Source organism: Apodemus sylvaticus, chromosome 22 (assembly GCF_947179515.1).
Source record: "Apodemus sylvaticus chromosome 22, mApoSyl1.1, whole genome shotgun sequence".
NCBI classification, from domain to species: Eukaryota; Metazoa; Chordata; class Mammalia; order Rodentia; family Muridae; genus Apodemus; species Apodemus sylvaticus.
Window position 1 is genome coordinate 54204788 of NC_067493.1, and position 20129 is coordinate 54224916.

The 20129-nt window shown below is 48.1% G+C and overlaps 1 protein-coding gene across 1 annotated transcript; it reads right to left on the minus strand.

Moving 5' to 3' along the window:
• Positions 1-7029: 7029 nt before the first annotated feature.
• On the minus strand, positions 7030-19611 carry LOC127673033 (2'-5'-oligoadenylate synthase-like protein 2). Its single transcript, XM_052168574.1, is given in 7 exon segments — positions 7030-8411; positions 11376-11517; positions 12666-12910; positions 16185-16360; positions 17669-17737; positions 17902-18190; positions 19208-19611. Coding segments are annotated over 7 exon segments (1599 nt in total). The 5' UTR covers positions 19406-19611; the 3' UTR covers positions 7030-7931.
• Between the last annotated feature and the right edge of the window lie 518 nt (positions 19612-20129).

Here is a 20129-nt window from a genome sequence, read left to right on the forward strand (position 1 = left end):
ATGTATGAGAGTGTGTGTATGTGTGTGAGTGTGTGTATATATGTGTATATGAATTTATGTGTATGTGTGAGTATGTGTATATAAGTGTGTATATGTATGTGTATGAGTGTAAGTGTGAGTACATGTGAATGTGAGTATGAAAGTGTGTCTGTAACTATGTGTGTCTGTATGTGTGTATAATCATGAATATGAGTGTGTGTGTGAGTGTGTGTGAGTGTGTGTATGAGTGTGTGTGAGTGTGAGTACGTGTGTGTGACTGTGAGTGACTGTGAGTATGAGAGTGTATGTATGTGTACGAGTGTGAGTTTGTATGTGTGCAAGTGTGTGTGTGAATATGAGATTGTGGGCACGTAGAAGTCAGAGGACAACTTTAGATGTTGTCCTCAACTTTCCCCTTGTTTCAGGTGGAACATTGTGGAACAGGTCCTTAGCATTCCTGACTCCATGATGGAAGTTCCATTCAGGCTGTAGAGCTCAGCATGCAGACAGCACCCCTGACAGAATGAGAACACAGACCTAATCCACCAGACTCCATAGCTCTGGGAACGTCCCCACGTGTACACTACAAACCTTGCTTTTGGCTTCTGTAGTCTGCTTCTGACTCGCTGTTATTGATAGTTGCAGTATATCAACCCAGGATACAGTTTTTGTGCTCAAAAACTCACCCTGAAAAAGGCTCAGGGCTCCATTGGGGTTCTGAACACCCAGTGTGGACACAGGCCAGCTAATAAAGACTTTCTATTGTCTCCAAGAGTCTTCTTTGGTGGCTACCCCACAACAGTGTCTCTTTTGTGTGCACTTCCACATATGTGGAGCTAACTGGCCTGGAGCTGTCACCTCCTCACAGAAGCACTGGGGCGGTGACACTTGTGCTAGCGTGTCCAACTTTTACACGTACTGCGGGGACCAAAGCGCTCCCTGTCAGGCCTTCCCAGCAAGTGCTTCTTCACCCATCGTGCCGTCTCCTCAGTCCTAAATATTGTTTAGGACTGCACATGTCTGAAAGGGTGGTTTTTGAGAGAGATTGCCCCTCACCAGTATGTGTAATTAATTAATTGATTCGTCATAAGCCCAGTGTCTTAGTCAGGGTTTCTATTCCTATACAAACATGAATAAAAAGCAAGTTGGGGAGGAAAGGGTTTATTCAACTTACACTGCTACACAGCTGTTCATCACCAAAGGAAGTTAGGACTGGAACTCAAGCAGGTCAGGAAGCAGGAGCTGATGCAGAGGCCATGGAGGGATATCTCTTAGTGACTTGCTTCCCCTGGCTTGCTTAGCTTGCCTTTTTTTTTTTTTTTTTTTGAGACAGGGTTTCTCTGTGTAGCCCTGTCTGTCCTGGAACTCACTGTGTAGACCAGGCTGGCCTCGAACTCAGAAATCTGCCTGCCTCTGCCTCCCAGAGTGCTGGGATTACAGGTGTGTGCCACCACTGCCCAGCCTTTTTTTTTGTTATTGTTGTTGCTTTTTTATAGAACCCAGGACCACCAGCCCACGGATGTCCCCGCCCACAATCGGCCCTCTGCCTTGATCACTAACTGAAAAAATGCCCCACAGCTGGATCTCATGGAGGCACTTCCTTACCTGAAGCTCCTTTCTCAGTCCAGCGCCCCACCCGCACCTTGGTTGTTGTTGTTGTTGTTGTTGTTTTAAGAGTCTTACTCTCTAGCCTAGGTTGGCTTCAAACTCATTACATATGTAGCCCAGGCTATTCTGAAACTCATGGTAATTCTCCTGCCTCAGACTCCCAAGCTCTGGGGTTGCAGATATGAACCATCACCTGGTCTTAACTTAGTTTTACTCAAAGTATATCCATTTAAGGTTCTGTCCCTTGTAATCCTAAGGACCTTAAGATGGATAAGCTTGGTTGTCAATGTGGCCAGCTCTAGACTCAACTAAAAGGCAAGCCACTGGGCATTCTTGTAAGGGGTTTTCTTTAAAATCAAGTCGTTTGAATAGGGTCGACCCACCCTAAGCATAAGCGGCTCATTCTGGTATCAGCCCAGACAGAAGGACTTGGAAAAGGTCTGCATTCTGTCCACTTGCCCGGAAGTCTGGCTGTCCTGTCGATGTGACACTTTTCACTGATATTAGAACCAACTTCTTTCGGGTTCCAACACACGCTGATGACTAGCAGCTCTCCAGGAATCCTCCAGGCCTTTGCGGACAGACAGAGACTTCTGAGAGAGCCAGCCCTGAGGACCAAGGCTGGCATTGGCGTGATTCTCTCTCCCACAATGCTCCAGCAATCCCGAGAGAAAAAAAGAGGATCGTCAGGGAAGGAGTTGGCGTGCTCCAGACTTGGTGGACTGTGGGATGCAGCCATGGCCGGATTACCTGGACCACGCCCTAAGCCAATCTAGGAAATTCCCCTTTAATATCTGTGTAGCCTATTTGCTGTTTTGATCCCTTAGGGAACCTTGACTGATATAGAGATTTTAAAAAAGAAATGATTTATTCTTTATTTATTCTTCAGACACCCCAGCAGAGGGCGTCAGATCTCATTACGGATAGTTGTGAGCCACCCTGTGGTTACTGGGATTTGAATTCAGAACCTTTGGAAGAGCAGTCAGTGCTCTTAACCGCTGAGCCATCTCTCCAGCTCCTGGTAGACATTCTTAAAGGAATAGATGGACAGCGAACACAGGCGATCAGCACACTGAGGCGGTCCAGACGGGTGGGGCCTGGGCTGAGGAGAAAGGGAAGTAAGCCTGGGGAGTAGGGGAAATGGAGGGCTCATTGCTCAAGGTCCTTCCTCCTTGAAATTGTAGCATTTCCTCCTTTAATCCGGATCAAAGCCACTGACTTCCCCTCACACCTCCAGCTCCAGCTCTGATTTCCCCAGGCTCCCACGGTCCACTGAGTCCACCGAGTCCATCGAGTCCACTGAGTCCAGAGCACGCCCCACTCCTCCCTGAGGCTCATCACTCTGTTTCCTCTCAGGATTGCTGGAGCATCATGGGAGAGAGCACCATCATCCAAGGAGACCCTCGCAGAAGGTTCTGCGGGTGCCTAATAGTAATGCCTTCTCCATCTTCTTCACACAGTGTGAGGCAGGAGGCAGGGCTCCGAGGATGGCTCAGTACGCAGAAGTGTTGCCTGGGGCCCTGCAAGAGGGGTGTAGTAGCCCAAGCTCTGTAATCCCAGAGCGTGGCACCCACAGAGGGTTGTGGAGGCAGGAGACTCTCCAGAAGGCCACAGCCGTCAGCCGGGCCTGTGTGGTGGTGAACAATCCTGTCTCCCAAGCAAAGTGGAAAGGTAAGGGCTGGCACTACAAGTCATGTCCTTCCAGAGGTGCACAAACATATATTCACACACACACAGACAGACACACACACACACACTCACACACACTCACATACACCATACATATATGCATGCCCTCACACACAGACATATCATACATACACACACCATACACAAACACATACACATTACATATACACACATCACACACACATTACACAATACACACATCATACACACATCATACACACACCATGTACATATCATACATGTACACACATATAAATACCCTCACACATATACACATCATAAACACATACGCATACCCTCACACATACACACATCATATACACACATCATACACAAATGCACACACATCATACACACACCCACATCATACACATATCATATTCACATTATATACACAGACACATCATAACATATACACATCATACACACACATATATATACCCCCAACACATACACATATATATATACCCTCACACACATGCATATCATATACACACACACCATACATAAACACACATCATACATATACACATACATCACACACACCTATCACACACATCATACATACACATATCACACACACACACACCACACTTTCCCTCCCTGCTAAAAAAAGAACCAAAATAACCAAGCAAGCCAGGAGAGATTCCTCTTCTAGGAATTCTGGGCCCAACAGACAAATGTAAGTGTAAAGGCAAACATGCATATTTATGCACAAGATGCAAATGAACTCCACTGCCAGAACTTAATCACAGGCGAGTGTAGTTTTTAGGCTTTAACAATGAGTCTGCCTTAAAGCTGTGTTCCTAAGGACAGAGAGTAGAAAAGCGATGGAGAGAAACAGAAACTGCTGTTTCCTCCTTTCTCTCCTTCTGTTGTTTGGCTCCACACAGAAGTAAAAGTAGGGAAATCAGCCAAGTCAGAGAGGTCAGTTCCTTCCTCCCCGGGTCTAGGGCACGAATGCGGGACTCCGAGCAGAGAGAAAAGCAATTAGTGACAACCGCTGCTCCTTAGACTCACTGAGTTTTGTTTTTTTAATTATCAATAATGTATATAGGTTTTGTGAGTGTCTGTATGTGCTGTGCTTGTATGTATGTGTATGCCATGTGTATGTTATATGTATGTGTGTGCATGTGTTTATGTGTTTACATATGCCATGTAGGTATGTGTTTATGTGTGTGCCATGCTTGTACATATGTGTGTGCCCTGTATGTTCTGTGTGCTGTGTACGTGTATATATATGCTGTGCTTGTATGTATGTATGTGTATGTGTGTTTATGTGTTCATGTATGCCATGTGTGTATATTTATGTGTGTTTGTGTATATATATGTGTGTGTGTGTATGTATTTATGTGTATTGTAAAGAACCTTTTGTTTGTTTTGGGTTTTTTTTTTTTCTGAGACAGGGTTTCTCTGTGTAGCCCTGGTGTCCTGAAACTCACTCTGTAGACCAGGCTGGCCTTGAACTCAAAAATCCACCTGCCTCTGACTCCCAAGTGCTGGGATTACAGGCATGCGCCATCACTGCTGGGCTGTAGAGACCCTTATTGGGGTGCCTTGCCACCTGGCAGGAGCCTGACATTGGGGGCACCTGGTTCCTAACAAATAGGACAACAGTCACCAATCTAAGCCTGTGGTTGGAGTCACATGAATGGCATGTGATCTGTGCTGGTCCTAGTACACAGGTAAGGCTCAAGAAATGATAGTCAGGGGTGGAGAAATAGCTCAGCAGTTAAGAGCACTGATTACTCTTCCAGAGGTCCTGAGTTCAAATCCCAGCAACCACATGGTGGCTCACAACCATCTGTAATGGGATCTGATGCCTTCTTCTGGTGTGTCTGAAGACAGCAACAATGCACTCATATGCATAAAATAAATACATCTTAAAAAAAAAGAAAAGAAATAATAGTCGCCAGTCTTTACCACTCATATTTGATTGGCTTGGCCTAGGTAGTGGGCTGAGTCTACCTTGGGTCAGGTGATCTTGCCTTGGTAATCAGCTAAGATCATTGGTAGCAGCAAGATTATTATCAGGGGGCTGGAGAGATGGCTCAATAGTTAAGAGCACTGACTGCTCTTCCAGAGGTCCTGAGTTCAAATCCCAGCAGCCACATGGTGGCTCACAACCATCTGTAATGAGAACTGACACCCTCTTCTGGCACATGTGAAGAGAGTAATGGTGGCGTATTCATATGTATAAAATAAATTAAAAAAAAAAAAGATTACGATCAGGATGATGAAGTCAGACTTTCCTGCCAAGTGCTCGCTGTGTGAAGGCCAGAGAAGAAGAGAAAATACTCCTTGCATGAGACACAGGAGAGTCTGGATGTTGATCATGGGCCTGTGCTGATTCCTCTCCCTCTGAGCATAGTTTCCTATATTCTTTTTGTTTGATTTTGGTTTCTCTTGACAGTGTTTCTCTGTGTAGCCCTGGCTGTCCTGGAACTCACTCTGTAGACCAGGCTGGCCTGCAGTTCATAGAGATCCACATGCCTCTGCCTCTTAAGTGCTGGGATTAAAGGTGTGTGCCACCACTGCCCAGCTACTATTTAAAAAAATTTTATTTATTTATTTATTTTATATACATGATGAGTACACTGTCATTGTCTTCAGACATACCAGAAGAGGGCGTCAGATCCCATTATAGACAGTTGTGAGCCACCACGTGGTTGCTGGGAATTGAACTCAGGACCTCTGGAAGAGCAGTCAGTGTTCTTAACCTCTGAGCCACCTCTCCAGCCCCCAGCTAATATATTCTTCTTTTAAAACATTTTATATATTTATTTTATATATATGATGTCTACACTGTCACTTTCTTCAGACACACCAGAAGAGGGCGTCAGATCCCATTATAGATGGTTGTGAGTCACCATGCATTTTTTCTTAGCTGTAAAATGTAGAAGAGTTGTTATTTCTTCAAGTCCATCCAACTCCAAGGCAGCTGTGAAGAGAGTCACACGGCCTTGTCTGTGTCCTTGTCCACACAAGTCCACGCATGGGATTCTGCAGGTATCAAGGGGGCCGATAAGGATGGAGCTAATGAAACAGGTCAGAGGTCCCAGCATTTGGGAGGCAGAGGCAGGTGGATTTCTGAGTTCGAGGCCAGCCTGGTCTATAGAGTGAGTTCCAGGACAGCCAGGGCTACACAGAGAAACCCTGTCTTGGAAAAAAAAAATCAAACCAAACAAACAAACAAAAGAAACAGGTTGGAGGGCAGAAAAGATGCCCACTCTGATTCACTCAATGACACGAAAGGTGAAAGGGCACATGGAGAATTCGGGAGGGAAGAGACCAACCAAGCCCACAGCCTCTCTCCCTGGGCACCAGTGGGCTTTGGTTTCTGCATCTTACTGTTTGTGGCTCTGTTCCATGGGCTAACGGCTCTCTTTCTGTGTTTAAAAAGGGCCTGGGGTGGATCTGTTCTTGGCCGGCTAGCTTCTATCAATCCCGACCGCATAAGAAGGTTACTGTCCGGGGCTCCACGTTCCGAAACTGAGATCTGTGACTGGCTAACAGATGCCCGCGTTGATTCACTCAGTGTGAGAGATGGACAATGGATGGGGTCTATCCTTGTCACCTTTGACCAAGTCGGTTTAGACAGAGGGAGGCCATGACGACCCAGCAGCATGAGGGTCGTACAACTGACCTGGGGGACATCTTCAGAGAATGGCACGTGGGTTGGGAGCACCTGAAAGTATATGGACTCTGAAATGGCGTCAGGCCCGATCACGGCAATATGGAAGGATTCAAAGCCACTCTTCCTTCGCTTCTTTATTTAATAAGCACATGTCAAACACTGACACTAGATTGGTACCATCCTAGAGTACAAGGCCTAAGGCATTAAAAACGATCAAGTCTGATTAGACAAGGGAGCTAGACCTAACAAACCATGATTAAGGTCCCACGTACGTTCCCAGGAGTCTAAGGTGGGGAAGGGAGAGGGAGGGGACACAAGACAACTCGGCCTGTGGCACGGGCGGGAGAGTAGTTGTTTTCACACAGGAGCACGCGGAATGATGTGGAAGACTTGTTAAGCCAGGGACCGCGGAGTGTCAGTGGGACATCTGGCCTGGGTTAGTTTTCTCTTCTAGGTTTCAGGAGAGGTGAGGAATCTGTAGGTCTGGGGTCTGCTCTCTGAGATTTGGTGACTTACAGAAAGACAGAAACACCTGCTGGAAGAAAAGATAGCAGAGGCAAAGTGACAGAGGCGTGACTCGACCCTCAGTGTAACACGGACCTCGATATTTGGTGTGACTCGATGCTTGGTATGATCCAGCACTCGGTATGACTAGTGTCACTTGGTATCCGGTGTGACTCGGCCCTCAGTGTGACTCGCACTCCGTGTGACCGGCACTTGCTGCGACTGGGCTCTCGGTACTCAGCATGACTCGATGCTCGGTGTGAGTCACCGTGTCACTCGGCATCTGGTGTGAATTGAGTGTTTAGAGTGGGGTAGGGGAAGTGAGTTGGGTTCAGCTTGATTCTATTAAAGACCCTGACTATTAGGAAGAGAAATTCGAACTCCATTCTGTATTATGGGAAAACACAGGAGTGTTTTAAGCACGAGAAGGAGATGTTGATATTTATGCTACAGAAAGAACATGTCAGAGTCTAGGGATGGGGTGGGGAGGCACTGGCGTGATCAGCCAGGCAGGCTAGGAGTCGCTTGCTCTGCGGAGCTCGATGGTGTCACAGTCTTTGATCTCAAGCTCTGCGAGGCTGTCATCCTCACCCAGCTCCTCCTCGTCCAACAGCAGCACCTGATCCTCCGTACAAGGGCCTCCGGCTCCTTCGATCTTCTCTTTCAGGTCTAAGATCGTATCATCAGGGTGGATGGCAAAAGGCTTGATCTGGCCACCGGGATACTTCACAAAGACCTGGATCTCAGGAGGAAAGGTCTCCAGCACCCGGATGTTCACCTTAGAGAATATTCCATAATCTGCCAGGGTCTTTCGGCTGCTGAGCAGCTGCCTCGCCCCTCCAGGCTCCTGGAAGGAGATGCGCAGCTCCCCGCAGAGCCCAGTCTCCCTCCTGATCTCTGCCTTCATCTTGCTGATGGGGCTGTAGGGGTTGGTCCAGAGCGTCCAATCTTCTGCTCCTGTTTGTTTCACTGTCACCTGAATGTCCCTCGCTCGCTGCAAGAGAGAGAGAGAGAGAGGACAAGTGTGCAGTAAAAACTGCCTATTGTCTACAAAGCTTCTTTCTTCTAGCTCCTGATAGCATTTACCATCTACCGAGACGACCTGGGAGATGTTACAAATAATCGCGTGAGATAACAGGTAAGCGGCTTGGCCACCCTAGGCTCAGAGTACCACTAACTCACGCTGCGTGTTCCTTGACTCCCCCAAACCACGGCAACAACTGGATTCTAAATAATGCTCTTCCTGCGTGGAATTACTTAGAATCTCCACGCATCACAGGCACACAACAGTGTTGTCTTTATGGAAGTCCAGGGACTACAGTGACGTAATTTAATGTTTGCGTCTGGCTTTAGGAGAATTTGTTCAAGGGCGATCACTGCTATGCAGAAAGTCTGGACCTATCCTAAAAATTCCGCCTCGGGGTACTGGTTTGAGACCTTAAGATAAGTCACAGAATTCTGACATATTTGTTACAAAGATGGCTTGGATCCGGAATGGTTTCCTGGTAGGTTGAACGAGGCAACTCTCATAGCCTTGAATGTTTGGACGCACAGTCCTCAGCTGGTAGAACTGTTTGAGGAAGATTAGAAAGTGTGGCCTTGCAGGAGGATACTAGTCTATCAGCGGGGACAGGTTTTAGGATTTCGAAAGTCTACAACATTCCAAGGTCCCTGTTTTGGGTTCCTGCTTACCACTGAGGATGTGAGCCCCAGCCGCCATGCCTGCCTGCTACCGTACCATGCCACGAAAGACTCTCATCTCTGTGGTACTGTAAGCACAAATGAGCCCTTCCTCCTGTAAGTCGCCTTGGTCATGATGTTTTATCCCAGCCACAAAAGTTCTTTTACTGTCTATTGTAATGCAAAGGGTGGCCCCAAGCCCTGGGAACTTGCCCCCAAGTTAATTCTGATCTGTGAATTAAGATGCTGACAGTCAATTGTTGGGCAGAAGAGACACAGGTCCAGGTTTCAATGCTTGGAGAGAGAGGAGGAGCAAGGGAGAAGGGGAAGGGAGGAGGAGGAGGGGGAAGGACGGGGAAGGAGGGGGAGGGGAGGAGGAGGGAGGAGGGGGAGGGGAGGAGGAGGGAGGACAGCAGAAAGAAGCTGCCATGGAGAAGATTGAGCAGGAGGGAGATGGAGAGCCACCATGAGCTAAGGGTCAAGAGAACGTGGTCCAGAGAACTGCCCCGTTGGGTTAAGAGCAGCCCAGGTAGTAACTAGTAAGTGTAACTCAGGGTTATCAATAGGGAAGTAGACTGGAACAGCATGGAGGGTAGGCAAAGGCCCACCTTTGTGCTGCCTAAGGCATATTAAACATATAAAGGCTGTGTGTGCCCTTCATCCGGGAACATACATAGTCTAAGGCAGGAAGAAGCCTCTGGCTGGGGTTTAAATAGATTTCTACCACACAGAAAAGAAACAGAAACGTTTTATTTTTTTTCCTCATATTTGTTGAGCACACTCCTGGCATCGGTCCTTTGAGCTGGCATAATCAACATCGCCCCCGGGTGATGCTCAGAACTGTCCTGACTTGGATTCCATGGTGGTACCTTCTGGTTCTGTTTTTGGGACTAGGGAACTGTCTGTGAAGATAATTTAGTAACAATAGCGGCACACACTTCTCAGCGGAGACGCTATTTACAGAAGGGAGGTAAGAGGTTGAGAGCGGGCGCCTGGGAGATGGAATTTCTGAGAAACTAGGGGTTGAGATGGAGGGAGACTGTGGTGGTTTGAATAAAAATGGCCCCCATAGGACCCCATAGGGAATGCCTCAAGTAGGGGGTGTGGCCTTGCTAGGGTGGGCGTGGCCTCGCTGGAGTGGGTGTGGCCTTGCTGGAAGAAGTGTATCACTATGGAGGCAGGCTTTGAGGTCTCAGATGCTCGCTCAAGCGAGTTCTCTGCCTGCTGTCTGTGGATCAAGCTGTAGAACTCTTCAGCTCCTTACCCAGCACCATGTCTGCGTGCACACTGTCATGTTCCCCACCATGATAATGAACTGAATCTCTGAACCTGTAAGTCATCCCCAATGAAATGTTTTCCTTTTTAAGAACTGCTGTGGTCATGATATCTGTTCACAGCAATAGAAACCCTAACTGAGACAAGAGACTTAGGTAGGTAGTTTGGTTTTGTTTTTGTTGCTTCATTTTTTCTTGCTTCCCAAGAGTCCTTTATTTTTTTGGACATTCTAAGCTATTGGCACCTGATGGCCAGATGGAAGGCTCCTGTCTGATTGTCTGTCTACCTTGCTTCATTTGCTGCGGGGTGGGGGGTGCACCTTTGAGGACAAATCCCAACTATTCCTGCCGAAGATAAAAAAAATGGGTCAAGGGGCATGATTTATGTGGCTTTAGCAGGTTGGGGAAACAAGTTCCTCCGGGAACCCCTAAGTCCAGTCCTTGAATCCAAACATTGGATTCTGACTTTGCATTCAGATTCAGGATGGCGGTAGCCTACGGGGGCAAGGTTTTACGGGAAGGCTGTGCAGCTGGCTTATTGCCTGCAGTGGGTTGTAGAAGACTCAATTCTTATTTTTATTTTTTGCTTTTGTCCTTGTTTATCAAGACAGTGTTTCTCTGTGTAGCCCTGGCTGTCCTGGAACTCACTCTGTAGACCAGGCTGGCCTCGAACTCAGAAATCCACCTGCCTCTGCCTCCCAAGTGCTGGGATTAAAGGTGTGCACCACCACGCCCGGCTTCTCCTTAGCTTTTTATAAAACACAATAGGGGAGCTCCAAGGGAGAGCAAGAGGTGAGTACATTCTTAGACTCTGTCTCTATAGAGCAATCTACAGATTGCCTGTCCATCTTACAGATGGAGGAACTGTATCTTCTATATAGATAGAAACTAGGCTGTGATACCTAAATATGCGGCCTGTGCTGGGACTTCTGGGTACTGTAGGAGGAGTTGCCTGTGATCCAAATGAGTGTTAGTGTGAGTTCAGACTAGGGATAGTATAATACCTGTACGTCCCAGCGCTCCCTGGGGTTCACAGTCACGCAACAGGCCTGCTGCAGGCAGTAAATAGCTTCTGTGGCCACCAGTCCCCATCCGTTTCTTCTTCCGAGGTTGTTGGTGGGGTCAGCTGGGTCTAGAATGATGGGCCTGAGGGAGAAAATGGCAGGTCTCTGGCACTCACATCCGTGGTACCATAAAGCACATTATCAGGGCACATTGTCATGGGATGTTTAAGATCACTAAAAAGCTGTCTCTGAAGATGGAGTCGCCCCTCCGCAGCCTCCACTATTTCAGACCCAAACATGGATCTCAAACTTTTCTTCCAAGACTCTTTGTCTTGAATCTGGCATTGTTGTCACCATGGTTATCATCCTTGTCATTGGCCGCCTCCCCCACCCTACTCATCACCCCCCTCCGCTCCCCTCCACCCCCTGCCTCCCCAAAGAGGCTACCGTTGTTATCCCATGCTACAGTGGGAAGTACAGTCCTGGGTCAGGCGCGGGGGTGGGGTGGGATGGGGGGCAGGGGGCGTGCAAGCTACATTCTTGGAAAGATCAACCTGAACTCCAGCTGACTGCCTCAACTTCCCCAGTTGACCTCTGGGGGGTGTCGTGAGCACCGCGCGTGGTGGGGGCGGAGTCGGGGCGGGGCTGGGGCGGAAGCTGCTGCTCTCGCACTGAGACTCCACAGTCTCTACTGGGTTCGAGGTTCTGCGAAAGGCTGCTTCTCTCTCTTGCTGCTTGGTACTCCTCCTTTATTTCTGCTTGCTGTAAACTCCATAACTAACTCCCTCATTTAAAACTTAAGGTGCGGTCAGCAGAGCATTCTTCGGACGGCCCAGTAAGGAGCCACCCTTCCGTTAGGATTGGAGATACAGGGCCCTGGAGGAGAGGGACCCAGAGCTAGCCGGGACAGGAGCAAGAGGGAGAAGGGAAAGTGGGGGGGGGGGGATGGGGGGAGGATTGGAGCTAAGCCTCAGCCAGCTCCCGAGAATGAATCTCTGAGATCTTCCTAGACATATGCTTCCTTATACTGGCAGTTAGGTGTCTAGAGGAGAAGGCTAGAATCATTGCAACCTTGAAGAGATAAACCAGAATCTAACAGTAAGACTCTAGGTAGGCAAGGGCTGAACCACTCACGGACAGAGACCTTGGTGACTCGGCCACATACTTCAAGACTCTTCATCCTGAATATTTTCGAGTACAAAAGCCTTCTGAGTCCCTTTATTTTCCCAAGCCACTCCAGTCAGGGTTTCTAGTCCTCAGAGCCATAAATAACGCGGTTGATAGACTCACCGCTCTCCCTGCAGCTGTTTCTTCAGACAGTTCCTGACAACCTCATTTTGGAAGTCATAGTACTTGGTCCAGTAGATGCAGATGTCTTGGTAGTCCCTGAGGAGCTCCATCACGGCCACAAAGCCTTAATCCAGATTGAAGTTGTCACTGCTCTCCGTGCCCAGTTCCCAGGCGTAGATGGTCAACAGCTCCAGAGCATATTTTGAGGGCAATACTGCTACTCTTCTATATTTACATCTCAGGTACTGGAGAAGTAGGGAGAGGGTAGGAATGGCAGGGAGGATGGATGGATGGATGGATGGATGGAGGGAGGGACAGAGGGAGAGGGAGAGGGAGGGAGAGAGAGAGAGAGAGAGAGAGAGAGAGAGAGAGAGAGAGAGAGAGAGAGAGAGAGAGAATATGAGAATTTGATTGATGCTCTTAAGAATTTTTGGGCCGGGTGGTGGTGCACGCCTTTAATCCCAGCATTTAGGAGGCAGAGGCAGGCAGATTTCTGAGTTCGAGGCCAGCCTGGTCTACAGAGTGAATTCCAGGACAGCTAGGGCTACACAGAGAAATCCTGTCTCAAAAACAACAAAACAACAAAACAACAACAACAAAAGAATTTTCAAGTTCCCTTGTTGCTTTATGTGACCGTGACGCAGCCAGGGAACGGTACAGCTAGACAGCTTGACGGCCTGGGGTTTCCTTGTGGACCATCCGAGTATCAATCCAGTTAGAATAGAGAAGGCAATGCAGTATATGCGGAATTCTATACCTGTATACAACGTCTTTCAATCCTATCTACTGCCCCTCACCCCCTCTTCCTCCTCTCCTCTTTTCCTTTCCTTTATGTCCCAGGGGGTTCAGTTGGAGCTGCCCTCGTGGTGTGGAGCGTGGTGTAGGGCCATCCCCCAGAGCACGGGCATCTGTCAGGAGCCACATCTCTGAGGAAAAACCCTCTCTCCCAGCAGCCATCAGTGGCCAGTAGCTCTCTGCTCTCCCCCATGGATGCTGGACGCTGCTGCAGGGACCCAGGCAGCGAGCCAGACGCCTGTAAGACACTGTTTGCAGCCACCCTTCCCATTGATGGCTCTTAGGCCCCTCCTGCCGCCTTTCACTCCACCGTCTGCCACCTCTCCGCCACTCAGTCAGACCACTCATGAGTCTGTGATGTCTGCTGTGCACTGGGGAGGGGGAGGGGAGAGGAGGGGGAGCGCTTCTCTACCAAGAACAGAGATACACACTAACCTGTGAATTGAATGTGAGAATCTAGAAGACAGTGTCCACTGAGCAAAACAGCAGTAGTAGATGCTAGTTAAAATCCTAGTGATTTTTATTTTTTTAGACAGATTCTTGCTGTGTAGTCCAGGCTAGCCTGAAACTTGCAGTTCTTCTGCCTCAGCGCCCCCCCCCCCCCCCAGGTGTTGGGAATACAGGTATGTCAACTATGTCTGGCTCCCAGTGGTGTGTGTGTGTGTGTGTGTGTATATGTACATGTATGTGTGTATATGTGTGTATATATGTGTATGTATATGTGTGTGTGTATGAGAGAGGGAGAGAGAGAGAGGTGGGGGGAGAGGTGGGAGAGGTGCTTGTCACTCAAGTAGAGGTCAAAGGCCAACTTTGGATGTCAATCCTCACCTACTACTTGGAAGTAGCAGTTTTTGGCATGAGAATAAATAAGAGTCAGGAGTTGGGGGTGTGGCTTAGTGGCTGGGTACTTATCTAGCCTGCACAAGGCCCTGGGTTCAGTCCCTCAGAACTTAAAAAGAAAACCAATCAAGTATAACAGAATAGACCACTCAAAATTAGTTCCCATTAGATTTGTGATTTTAACAAAGGTAATATTTTAGTTCAGTGAGTAAGGAGACATAATTCAAGATGTGATGGACAACTTTTTAGTTATCTGGAAAGGAATAAAGGTGTTGCCAAAGTCACATCATATACAAGAAGTTGTTAAAATGGAATTAAGTATGTATTAAGCATATTATAAGAAAAAAAATAAGTGGTCATAAATTCCCTTTCCTCACATACATGCACACACTCACACACCCACCCACCCACCCACCCACACACACACATACACACTAACCCCAATTGGAGTTTCCCTTATGAGCATGCTTATCTTCATATATGCACACATGCATACACACAAAAATTTTTACCTCTACTTTATACATTTTTGATGCTGTTTCAAGTTTTTATAATGGGTCCATTGCAATATTTAAATAACCGTATATATTTTTCTATGGGGGGGGGAGAGAGAGACAGAGAGGTGGTTCAGATAAATAAAATCTATTACAGAATGACAGGAAATATTCATGCACAGAAATATGAGCCAGGGAGGTGACTCAGTGGGTAAAAGATCCCTAGAAGTCACATAAATGAAGTGGGTGTCATGTTTGCCTATAATCCGGGTACTTGGGAGGCAGAGTTAGAGGGGCGGGGCGGGGCTGGGTGGGGCGGGGCTGGGTGGGGCGGGGCGGGGCTGGGTGGGGCGGGTTGGGGAGGGGACACACAAACCAAGTGTATGGACGATGTGAATTGACAGTGTTCTCACAATCGACTCTCAAGGTCAACAGCCTGTGTGTGTGTTTAAAGGGTGGGCCAAAACCTCCGGGAGATGGCGCTACTCCGTTACCTACCGTCCTGGTATGGCCTGTGTGAATCCAGACAAAGATAAAACTGAAAGAAAAGCCACTGCTCTGTCACTGGTTTATTTGGGGACCGTGTGCAAATCAAATCTCTCCTTCCTTGGGTAGTTTTCAACACACACACACACACACACACACACACACACACACACACACACACATTGATGAGACCTTTGCAGTAGTCAGATAATCAGAAGGAAAAAAACCTCTAGCGTCAGGGACTCCTGTTCAAATCTCAGCTCTACTTTTTTCTGTCAGCTCAGTTTTCTATCTCCAGGATGAGGGCGGGGAGGGATACGCACCATAGAAACAACCGGAAGCGGGGGATGGATAGGGGGTTTCCGGAGGGGAAACCCAGAAAGGGGATAACGTTTGAAATGTAAATAAATAAAATATCTAATGAGAGAGAGAGAGAGAGAGAGAGAGAGAGAGAAACAGTAGGAAGGACTAACGGGGAAATGCCGCGGCACGTACAGCCTAAATCATGGAACCCAATTAGTCTGCCACAATGGTGGCTTTATTATTGTCATCAAAATGTCACACATCGGAGACTTGTCGAAGGCAGAGTCCGTTCTCTGAGTGAGCACTTAGTCGCCCTCAGGAAAGCAGGCGGCTCTAAGCACGAGGCTAACACCTCACCATCAGGGATGCTGGGCTCTTACACGGTCCAGGGCCCTGCAGTTCACTCACTGTTTATCCCGCCTCCCACCCCTATTGTATCTCCACTCCATCTCTCCTGCTGTTGCCGAGGTCCGAACCTAGGGCCTTATGCATCCCAAGCAAGCACCTTGCCAACAAGCCGCCCCCGCCCCCCGCCCCAGTTTCTAAGAGAAGCATGGGCTGTGGGTGCGCACCCTCTCCTCCGCCTCTCCTCAGCTCTTACCTGCAGGTACCAGAACTTTACCAACCGCAGGAGGTTCTTCAGTTTAACAGGGCGACTTTTCACAAAATTTCTCTGTAACTCTGTGAAACTTGGCGAGAAGTCGCCAGGGAAGCCCTTACTTCTTATCAGAGTCTCATAGATTTCCGGTGCTGGTTTCGAGTCCCTGGGCAAAGATCCTGGGAAGAGAAGCTATCTGGTCAGGAAACTACCTTTTGATACGGAAAGATAGGAAATCTTCCTCCCTCCTTCCTCCTTTCCTTTCTTTCTATTAAGATTTATCACTGAAGCCAGGTGGTGGTGGCCCACGTCTGTAATCCCAGCACTATGGGAGGCAGAGGCAGGCTGAGTTCGAGGCCAGCCTGGTCTACAGCGTGAGTTCCAGGACAGCCAGGGCTATACAGAGAAACCCTGTCTCCAAAAAACCAAATCCAAAAAACCAAAAAAAAAAAAAAAAAAAAAAAAAAAAAGAAAAAGAAAAAGATTTATCACTGAAGACACTGTCACTGTCTTCAGACACACCAGAAGAGGGCGCCAGATCCCATTACAGATGGCTGTGAGCCACCATGTGGTTGCTGGGAATTGAATTCAGGGCCTCTGGAAGAGCAGTCAGTGCTCTTAACCACTGAGCCATCTCTCTTCCTTGACAGGGTCTCCTGTGGTGGATCCTAGGCTGCCGTTAGGCCCTTGGTCTGCCTGCCTCAGCTTCCTGAGAACTGGGGTCACAGTCATCTTTTCCTATACCTTCCTTACCCCACCCCGATGTCCCCGTGAAAACTAAATTAATAGAGGCTGGGATGGTCATGTAGGTCGTCAGGCTCATGAAATCCTCAGATCAGCTTCATTAAGGAGGCAAACTTAAATGCAACCATGGGCAATTGCCACTTTGGTAGCTCAAACCTGGGCAAATATTATCAGTTCTGATGATCCCTCTTAACATTACCCCATGTAATAGGTTAATATGCTGGATTTGAATATGCAAGTTGTGGGCCCAAGGGAATACAAGTTGTAAAAGATGAAGATATGAAAGCCTTGTATTCACTTATTTGTTTGCTTATTTATTTATTTACTTACTTTTTGAGACAGGGTTCTCTGTGTAGTCCTGACTGTCCTGGAGCTTGCTCTGTAGGCCAGGCTGGCCTTGAACTCACAACGATCTGCTTGTCTCTGCTTCCCAAGTGCTGGGATTAAAGGCATGCGCCACCACTGCCCGGCTGAGAGCCTTCTTTTAAAGATGATTCTAGGGCTGGAGTGATGGCTCAGAGGTTAAGAGCACTGACTGCTCTTTCAGAGGTCTTGAGTTCAATTCCCAGCAACCACATGGTGGCTCACAGCCATCTGTAATGGGATCCGATGTCCTCTTCTGGAGTGTCTGAAGACAGCTACAGTGTACTCATATACATGAAATAAATAATCTTTTAAAAAAAATAAAGATGATTCTAATACAGTTCTGTATGACCCCAAAGACCTTGGAATGTTTGTCTGACCTGGTGTTTTCCAGAGGATGGGTAGGAATTCATTATGATGAAGCCTCTCTCTCCGTGCAACCCTGGGACCTGGGGACCCATACAAGGCTATTTATGGAAGTTTATCCATCTTCACTTTTTCACTCCAGTCCCACCTACCTACCCACAGAGAAATCTCCAATGCTTTTTCCTTTCCTGTCCCAGAAGAAGACCCCAGGACCATTTCCTTAAAGTAAAACCACCACTGGATTTACCCAAAGCATCGTAAGCCGGGAGGATATTCATCTGAATAACGGCATCAGTCTTCCTGGACTGGACCTTTAGGGTGAGGGAGCGCGGGGTCCTTTTGCCCTCTCTGTATGTAACTACAGTGATGTTGTAGGCCAGGCTTCTGCTACAATGAATCAACTTCCTCCTAATGAAGTCGAGGACGGCCTCCCGGTTTCTCTCCTGCTCTTTGAAACTGGAAAAGCAGCTTAGGAACAGAATCATGTCTTGGTCAGATCTGTGGTTCAGCGTTGTCCCCTTTCCTGAGGAGCCTCCCTGTGGAAGGTGACAAGGGCAAATTTACGTCTCCTGAAATTTGGTGCTTTTACGGTGAGCGTTCAGCCAGACCCATTCACGCCGATTTCTCTCCAGTCCTTTAAAGAAGCCATTGGTTTCCATCATGGAGACCTTTGTTGTGGATTGGGCATCCCCGGTCCAAAACCAAAAGACCCAAATGCTCTGAAATCTCAAACGGAAAGCAACAGCAACACTTTATGTGTATGACTGGTTTGCACACATGGACACATACACCTTAGGTCTGTCCTCAGAGGCCAGAAGTGCCAGAAGGGAGCTCTGGAGCTAGTTACACATGGTTGTGAGCCACCATTCTAGGCAAAGAATCTATCAACCTCAGAACTACATCCCTAGTCCTAAACAAATTACTGTTTGAAAAAAATGCTATAATGAAACAAAAGCCTTTATATACTAGTTAAAAAACAAAACCAAAGATGACCAGGAGAGCGTGAACCCCAGCACCTCCTTTTGTCCCCCTAGACAGTGCCTCACTATGCAGCCAAGACTAGCCTGGAACTTGCTATGTAGCCCAGGCTTGACAGTCTTAAACTGGTAATCCCCCTGCCTCAACCTCCTGACTGCTGGGGTTACAGGTGAAGGCCACCACACCCAGCTCTGGACTTCCTTTTGTTGTTTTTGTAGGTCCCGGAAGCTAAGAGGCTGCTACAGCAATTGACCTAGGTCAGTCAGAGGTTTGCAGGAGCCAGAACACAAAAGGGGAAAATTGTATCTCATATGCAACTGTGGAAGCTAGCTTCAATTTCTGTCTTGAAAGCTTTTTTTTTTTCTCTAAGAACTCCCCCGATCTCTGGTTTTGAATGTTTGCGTAGATTCTTCTAGTTAAAAGCTCTTTCTCTCCAGTCTTAACCTCTTACATACTGAGAGGGCAAAAAGACCCGGCACTCCCTCACACTAAAGTTCCAGTCCAGGACCACCTCTCAAGGTCACAAGCTCCACAGGGCAGAGGCAAGATTTGAACCCTGAACCCTGTGTGCTCACCTTCACCACCTTATGCACCGTGACTTCTTGGTCCAGGAGCAGCTCATCACGGAAGCACTGTTCCCGAAAGAACCTTTCGAGTCTCTCCCACGCGTCCTGCCCTTCCTCCTTCCAGTCCCTCTGAGGCTGAAGGCTGTTTTCCAAGAAGTGGTCTAGACTGTCCCCAGGGGTCGCGTACAGGTCGGGGAATGGATCCATCTCAGCTGGATCGGCCTGTCCCCTGGATTGAATCCTCTGCCCTTCTGCTCGGCTCTGACAGAAGCTTCCCACAGCAGCGTTCTCTGGAGGAGGAGACAGTGAGACAGAGCAGCCTCTGCTCCGAGGGAGGAGAAAAGCCAGTGATTTGTCCAGGCAGCGCTCTGCCTCTCCTTCCTTGGCTGTGGCTGGAAAAACTGAAAACAGAAACCAAGCTTTGACAAGAATTGAAAGTGAAACTGCAGGGAGATCCAGTTTTCTTTCTCCCAAGGCCTAAAGGACCGGGAGTAAGAGTAAGGACAGACCGATGGCAGAAGGCCACTCCCCACAGGCCCTGTTGTGAGCACCGGATGTCTTTGGCCACACCAGAATAAGATTCAGCAGTTTCAATATCAGCAATTTGGTCACCTAATCTCATCCAGAGGTAAATTGCCTGGAGTCAGGTTTAGGGATAGAGCTGAGAGTGAGAGAAAGAAAGTCCCTGTGACTCAGTGGATCAAGTTGCACTAGTATTTATTCATAAATAACAACGAACAAATATAAAGGTGAAAAGGGATTGCATTCATTCACACACACAGTCTCCGGTCTGGTAAATGCTGTAGCCCAGTTCTGATGGCTGCGCAGGCGAGGCCCGCTGCGCTGTCTTTCCTCACTGTCCTCTCTGTGCTTTGGATCCCTGCTGGAGCCTCCGTCCAGAGCTGGGATGTCTGGAATCGGTGGGCTGGCT